This window comes from Oncorhynchus mykiss, chromosome 18, assembly GCF_057628025.1.
Source record: "Oncorhynchus mykiss isolate SJ-2025 chromosome 18, ASM5762802v1, whole genome shotgun sequence".
NCBI classification, from domain to species: Eukaryota; Metazoa; Chordata; class Actinopteri; order Salmoniformes; family Salmonidae; genus Oncorhynchus; species Oncorhynchus mykiss.
The window spans coordinates 23,857,039-23,865,050 of record NC_143039.1 but is presented as its reverse complement, the minus strand read 5'-3'; the positions used below and the strand labels follow the sequence as shown (position 1 = coordinate 23,865,050).

Sequence of the window (8,012 nt, the reverse complement as noted above, 5' to 3'; positions counted from 1 at the left end):
CAATGATGTGAATGGAAACATTTTCACAACTATTCTTATCATCTTGCAATTGTTAGCTATCAGACCTGGGTTCAAATACATTTGCATTTTAATTATTTGTATTTGAAATACTTATTTCCTGTGTATTTGAGTATTTTCAAATAATGCTGCCCGAATCAACTAGATAATTTGAAAGTATTTCTATAAATAGAATACTATTTTAAACTATTTTCAAATACAAGCTGTCGATCCAGAGCATCCCAAACATGTTCAGTGGGTGACATGTCTGGTGAGTATGCAGGTCATGGAAGAACTGGGACATTTTCAGCTTCCAGGAGTTGTGTACAGATCCTTGCGACATGGGGCTGTGCATTATTATGCTGAAAGATGAGGTGGAGGTGGATGAATGGCACGACAACGGGCCTCAGGATCTCATCTCGGTATCTCTGTGCATTCAAATTGCCATTGGTAAAATGCAGTTGTGTTCGTTGTCTGTAGCTTATGCCTGCCCATACCATAACCCCACCATGGGGCACTCTGTTCACAGCGTTTGCGGTTGTGAGGCCGGTTGGACATACTGCCAAATTCAACTACGTTGGAGGTGGCTTATGGTAGAGAAATTAACATGACATTCTCTGGTAACAGCTCTGGTGGACATTCCCACAGTCAGCATGCCAATTGCACAGCTCCTCAAAACACGACACATCTGTGGCATTGTGTTGTGTGACAAAACTGCACATTTTAGAGTGGCCTTTTATTGTCCCCAGTACAAGGTGCACCTGTGTAAAGATCATGCTGTTTAATCATCTTGTTGATATGCCACATCTGTCAGGTGGATGGATTATCTTGGCATAGGGGAAATGATCATTAACAGGGATTTAAACAGATTTGTGCACAAAATTTGAGAGAGAAAAGCTTTTTTTGAAAAAGGACCATTTCTGGAATCTTTTATTTCAGCTCATGAAATATGGGACCAACACTTTACATGTTGCCTTAATATTTTTGTTAGGTGTACTTGTACTTTCATAGAAAAATATCCATGTACTAAATTCAAAATGTATTTGAAAGTAATTGCAACACTCTAAATAGTATTTGAAGTGAACCCAGGTGTTTCAGCTATTAATCATTGAAAGATGCCATACATTGCCTCAAAGCACAGCTTCATTATTAGCTTTGTGGTTGGCAATCACATAATTCAGTCAATGACTACAGTATGTGCCTGTAATTCTTTACTTTTTATTGACAACCACACAGACATCAAGTTAAGATCACTACCTCAAGAGGAGGTGGATAGATAGGTAGGCTACAACGTATGGATGATTTTGATAAACACTCAACTCAACATAAAAACAATGAAACCGAATTTTGAAAAGGCGTTGGAAGAAAAACATTTAATTTATATAAAAACTAGTGTAAAAATAATCTACATTAATTTGTACAATAGAACACTGTCTGGGTGTTTTTTCTTTCCTTTTCTATTCTTTAGATAACAACATGTTATCGAACAAAAATGTTCAACATGTAGACTGCTGGAACTCCTTTCCTTGGATCAGAAAGTATATAGGCTAAACCTGTTTCCAGACTCAGTGTCTGGGGGGGTGAGGGCCTTTCTTCCTGGGCTGGGGTAGTGGTGGGGGATGCTCTTCATCGTCATCGAGTGGTGTCTGTGGAGGCCTCCCTCGAGCCTGGGCTCTGGGTTGGGGCTCTGCCTGGTTGGAGGCTCTGGCCGTGGGCCTGGGGCCGGTGGAACCAGGTGGGGCCCCACCGGGGGGTCTCTGCCTTTGCTTCTGGCCCTCTGGGTGAGAAGGATGCTTTGTCTGGCCCTCTGAGTGGTAAGGATGCTGGGTCTTGGTCAGGGGGGCTAGTCTCAACTCTCTTTCCTCTGTGAAGGAGAATGAACAGATGAAATGAGGGAGGGAACAAAAGAAAGATACTGTAGACACCATAAATGTCTCTGTGCACAGAACACCAACACAATAGCCATAGACATTTGAGCTTTGGTCTGAAGCGATTACCTTCAAAGTGCATCTGGCTCTTGCGTCGGCTGAGGCAACAGCACACCAAGGTGATGATGATGAGGAGGAGTACCAAGCCCCCTCCCCCGGCCAGGATGCACACCATGGTCAAGAAATCAAAACCAAACAGTAAACGCCGATCAATCGATTTTGAGACAGCTGAGAGGAGGGTGTGGGATGAGGGGTGGAGCAGAAGGAGAGACAAATGAGATGTTTTACTGTCTTTGTCTTTTTTATGTGGTGCTCCACCAATCTTAAATATCGGTCACTTTCTTTTCCTGAAAACAGAAGAAGAAAAACAGAGAGAGAGAAAAAACCAGAGAGAAAGAGACAGAGAGATACACAAAGAGAATTGCAATTGAGCCCTTCAAAACATACTGTACCCTTGCATGTTGGTTTGATGATGTCACTTGTCTCCGTGCTGACCTCATTGACTGCAGAGCAGGTGAAGGTGTCCAGCTCTTTCAGTTGTTTCAGACCGATGATCAAGGTTTTTTTTTTTCCCCCATTTAAAGGCTGTCTGTTCTTGCTCCACTCGAAAGTCACTCCCTCAGTGTTGGTCAAGATACAGGTAAAGGTGACGTCCTTATCAGAACAGGTGAATTTCACTGAGGGCTTTTCTGGAGGGAAACAAAATGTCAGTGTCTCTAAAGGAGAGGATACGGTACTTGTATGGTTGGAAAGAAAGAGAGAAGGAGACTTACCCTTCATACACAGGCTGAAGGACTGATCTTTGATGCTTTTCCCGTCGATGTTGAACACTTCTGCTTTATAAGTACCTTCGTTTGCCGACACCAGGCCTTTCAGTTGGAGAGACCCATCCTCTAAGATGTCCTCAGTCTTGCCTGGTTTGAACTTTCCATTCTTTCTTTTAAATATAACGTTGCCATTGTGTTTCCAGGTTATTTCTTTCGACCTCAAGTCAGTGTATTTCAGAGGGATGGAGAAGTTATCTCCAGGTTGGAAATAATTATCACATGAATCTGTGATAGAAGAGAAGAAAAGAGATCAGAATAATTCTCTGTTGTTGCTGACGGTAGCACACTTTTATTACATTTTGGGGTCAATAAAGTTAGAAAATGTGATCTAATTCAAATCTTATTATTGACATTTCTGGTCAAGCATTTATCTACAGTATAAATGACCAATTATGCATGCTACATTTCAAAGTAAAATAAGTTAATTTCAAGTACAACTGTTCCTCATAGTTTGTCAGTTAGGCCAACTACCAGGCAAATATGCTCTAAAACAGGCCCATAAAATAAAGTGTCACAACTTATACCAAGTGTTTCTAACTTGGATCAAATTCTAATAATGCTACTGTATGAAAAGACATGTTCAACTGGTTGGGTTAGCCACAGTAACCCAGATCATTCTAATAAGTCTTCCTGTTTTTGTGTACTGGGTGTTTGAAACAGAACATGTCTAAAACCACAACTGTCTGAAAGGCCACAGATACTAAAATAACAGGACCTCTTTAAAACAAATGGCCGATCTGGGGACAATCTCATAGACACAGATGGTCAGATTAAGCCTTCTCCTTGAGTAAATACGATGTTAATCTTGGTCAAAAGACCGATATTTTATACATTTATATATCAATGGTAATTGAAGTCAAATAAATTACATTGACATGGAAAAAACACTTAAGAAATAAGTATTGTACCACATAATGATCTTAAAATATCTAAATAGCATTTACAACATCCATACAAATCATTCTAATAATGAGATAAAATTGCGATATCAAAGATCGAAACCCCGAACTGACAAGGTAAAAATCTGTCATTCTGCCCCTGAACAAGGCAGTTAACCCACTGTTCCTAGGCCGTCATTGAAAATAAGAATTTGTTCTTAACTGACTTGCCTAGTTAAATAAAGGTAAAATGTTTAAAATGACAGTTACATTTACAAGATAACACGTAATAGAGGCACCACAGAAGAGACATTTTATGTCATTTTTCATGCCCACGTCGTTGTTCATTTTCTCCCTAACATTGCTCAAATCAATTGCGATCAAATGTAAAGGTTCAATAGCAATCCATGAATGTGACCATCAATAGGTAAGACCTTTTTATTTACCAGATTGACCCTATTTGATGATCATTTAAATGAAAAGCATGCTATTTAAAACCAATAGAAACCCTCTTCTCAAATAACTGATCCAATAATTACTCATCTTTTTTACTGTAAAAAAAAAAGCCCGGACTAAACAAAAATCTTAAAAAACCAATCCAAAGGCTTGGGGGGGGGGGGGGGGGGGGGGGGGTTAGAGGGAGAGAGTCTTACCTTCTGCCGAAAGAGAGATAAATCCATGAAGGACAAGGAATGCCAGTGGTAATGTACAGGCCATTGTGTTGTTACTACATGTACTGTGAGAAAAATGTACAGGTTTCAGTTTAGTAGTCAGACTCTTTCCTGGGTCTCAGTGTGTGTGTGTGTGTGTGTGTGTGTGTGTGTGTGTGTGTGTGTGTGTGTGTGTGTGTGTGTGTGTGTCAGTAGAGGAAATGATCCAACCAGCAGGCCCTGTATGTATCTACTCCCTCAGCAGTGCAGAGATGTCATATCTTAAATTAAGCTTCAAACAAACTCTTCATCGTCTCATCAGTATCAACTCAGGCATTTTCTCAGGCACGTCCTAAACACAACCTTTTTTAACGTATTTAAAACATTTTATTCATTCATTGTGTGGCATTAAATGCCACAAAACTCCATATTAGGACATTCTCATAAATTATGACGATGTCAACAAATGTACTTATTTTCCTTCTTTTTTTATTTACATTAGTCATATAACGTTGACTTATGATGCTGGTTTCAGATCAGCTTTTCCTTTCTCAACCTAACGCTAGGTAATCGTTCAAAACTGACCCTGGGTCTGTACTTAGGAGTGGCAAGCTCATACACTGTTATCACTTACCAATTCCAAACTGAGCCCTACATACCTACTGGAGAGAACATCTGAAAAGATTAGACAAATGAAAGCAACATGGCAGAATGTGTTGATATCTTTCCTTTCCTCTGTCTACCAGAAGTACCCAGGTGTCGGTGACTGGGCTTGAATTGGAATAGGCCAAGCCAGTGAACAACAGTTTTCATGGATTGTAGAACTATGCTGACATCTAGTGTTACTTGCATCACCTGCACTTTTGAAATTCAAAAAGCCTTTTGTCAACTTGAAACAGTCAGTATACCGATAGTTTTAGTTAGCCTAAGCTATGAGAGAATGTACACCTTGTCGGTGTAATGGGGCGGCAGGGTGGCGGTTAGAGCGTGTAACTAGTAACCGGAAGGTTGCGAGTTCAAACCCCCGAGCTGACAAGCTCGTTCTGCCCCTAGGCAGCTCGTTCTGCCCCTAGGCCCATTGTTCTTAACTGACTTGCTTAATGAAATACATCGATTCGGTGTTATGCGATACGAGTGGTTATTTCAGCGAGCGCCTCACCCCCGGTGGGCAGAGTCTGATTTTTTTTTTATTCTCTCATTTTACTGTGGGTTGCAGTTAATTTAGTTTTTGACTTAAGTAGTAGTAAACAGGGAAACAACGATCAAGTAAAATAATGAAATACATCGATTCGGTGATACACCGAACAGTTCGCAATAGAACATCGTTTATTACCTTAATTATTGGGGTCATCTAGTTACCTGGTTATATGATGAGCTCGTTGACAAAACAGACCATGGGGGGCTTTTTACACGGAGATGTATTTGTCAAAGGCCCGCGGTGGGTCTGTGTAAACTATGCGGATATATTGGAGAAAGGTTAATAGCGTTGAATGTCACCTATTAATTTACTGTTATATTATTTCAAACTATCAGCCACATAACCAGGGAAACTATACTACTCACTTTGATAGAACATTCAGATGTATCTGCCTCACTGCCTCTACCTGAATTATTAGAATTCCCTGGTGATCACAACAAAACTACTTATTTTGCTCAAATATATAAAGAATGAAATTGTGTTTTCTTTGAAAAGATGGGTCTGGCCAGAACAGAACGTCCAGTTTTCTGCCTGAGCATGGCGCTGTTTACTGCAATTTTCTGTTGTCTTTTAAACAGAACAACATTTTTTTTTTACTCAACTAGAGATTGAAATAAATTGTGTTTATTTAAAAAGATGCGCTAGGCTGACATGGACTGTTTCCTCACCTTACATGGACAGTTTCCTCACCTTACATGGACGGTTTCCTCACCTTATGTAACGGATGTGAAACGGCTAGCTTAGTTAGCGGTGTGCGCTAAATAGCGTTTCAATCAGTATCATAGCGTTTCAATCAATATATACTACAGTATATATATTTGTCTTATCTTATCCGACTTGCAACAACTGAAGTACCTTCTGGAAAAATAAAGTAATTCTAAAATAGTTTTCATATTTAATATGTATTGTACTACAATGACCTTAAAATATCTAAATAGCTTTTACAGCATCCATACATAACATTCCAATTAATGACTTCCGGCGCCGACAGAGATGGCCACCTCGCTTCGCATTCCTAGGAAACTATGCAGTATTTTGTTTTTTTTATGTGTTATTTCTTACATTGTTACCCCAGGAAATATTAGGTTTTATTACATACAGTCGGAACTATTGGATATAAGAGCAACGTCAACTCACCAACCTTAAGGAATACGACTTTCCTGAAGCGGACCCTCTGTTTGGTCCATCACCCAGGACAATGGATCGGATCCCAGCCGGCGACCCAAAACAACGGCGCCGCAGAAGGGGCAGACGGAGCGGTCTTCTGGTTGGGATGTGCCCACGCACCGTGCGATGTGCCTGCGCACCGCTCCCGAGCATACTACTCGCCAATGTCCAGTCTCTTGACAACAAGGTATACAAAATCCGAGCAAGGGTTGCCTTCCAGAGAAACATCAGAGATTGTAACGTTCTTTGTTTCACGGAAACATGGCTCACTCGGGATACGTCATCAGAGTTGGTACAGCCACCTGGCTTCTTCACGCATCGCGCTGACAGAAACAAACATCTCTCTGGTAAGAAGAAGGGAGGGGTGTATATGCCTTATGATTAACGAGACGTGGTGTGATCATAACAACATACAGGAACTCAAGTCCTTTTTGTTCACCTGACCTAGAATTCCTTACAATCAAACGCCGACCGCATTATCTACCAAGAGAATTCTCTTCAATCATAATCACAGTCGTGTATATCCCGCCCCAATCAGACACATCGACGGCCCTGAAATAACTAGCTGGGGATTTTAACAAGGCTAAACTGAAAACAAGGCTCCCTAAACCTTACCAGCATATCGAATGCGCGATCCTGGCTGGCAAAACCCTGGATCATTGTTATTCTAACTTCCGCAACGCATATAAAGCCCTTCCCCGCCCTCCGTTTGGAAAATCTGACCACGACTCCATTTTGTTGCTCCCAGCCTATAGACAGAAACTAAAACAGGAAGCGCCTGTGCTCAGATCTGTTCAACGCTGGTCCGACCAATCGGATTTCACGCTTCAAGATTGCTCCGATCACATGGACTGGGATATGTTCAACATAGAATCGTACAATAATATTGATGAATACGCTGATTCGGTGAGCAAGTTTATTAGCAAGTGCATCGGTGATGTTGTACCCAAAGCGACTATTAAAACATTCCCCAACCAGAAACCGTGGATTGATGGCAGCATTCGCGCAAAACTGAAAGCGCAAACCACAGCTTTTAATCAGGGCAAGATGACCAGAAACAAACAGTGTAGCTATTTCCGCAATCAAACAAGCTAAGCGTCAGTATAGAGACAAAGTAGAGTCGCAATTCAATGGCTCAGACACGAGAGGTATGTGGCAGGGTCTACAGTCAATCACGGACTACAAAAGGAAAACCAGCCCCATCGCGGACCACAATGTCTTGCTCCCAGACAGATTAAACAACTTCTTCGCTCGCTTTGAGGACAACACAGTGCCACTGACACGGCCAGATACCAAAACCTGCGGGCTCTCCTTCACTGCAGCCAATGTGAGTGAAACATTTAAACGTGTTAACCTTCGCAAGGCTG

General features: G+C 41.2%; 1 protein-coding gene across 1 annotated transcript; it reads right to left on the bottom strand.

Moving 5' to 3' along the window:
* Positions 1-1,193: 1,193 nt before the first annotated feature.
* Positions 1,194-4,606, bottom strand: LOC110495667 (T-cell surface antigen CD2). Its single transcript, XM_090207885.1, has 5 exons — positions 4,284-4,606; positions 2,699-2,977; positions 2,378-2,614; positions 1,995-2,153; positions 1,194-1,861 (listed from the first exon to the last, which is right to left on the bottom strand). The coding sequence occupies exons 1-5, from the start codon at positions 4,345-4,347 to the stop codon at positions 1,563-1,565; spliced, it is 1,038 nt and encodes a 345-aa protein (XP_090064011.1). The 5' UTR covers positions 4,348-4,606; the 3' UTR covers positions 1,194-1,562.
* Between the last annotated feature and the right edge of the window lie 3,406 nt (positions 4,607-8,012).

What these genes read in the sequence shown, in the direction of transcription:
- LOC110495667 (XM_090207885.1), bottom strand. Translation starts at nt 4,347, where the DNA reads ATGGCCTGTACATTACCACTGGCATTCCTTGTCCTTCATGGATTTATC. An exon ending in TATCTCTCTTTCGGCAGAAG is followed by an intron (nt 2,978 to 4,283) that starts GTAAGACTCTCT and finishes CTTCTATCACAG; the next exon opens with ATTCATGTGATAATTATTTC. An exon ending in CATCAAACCAACATGCAAGG is followed by an intron (nt 2,154 to 2,377) that starts GTACAGTATGTT and finishes CCCTCCTCTCAG; the next exon opens with CTGTCTCAAAATCGATTGAT.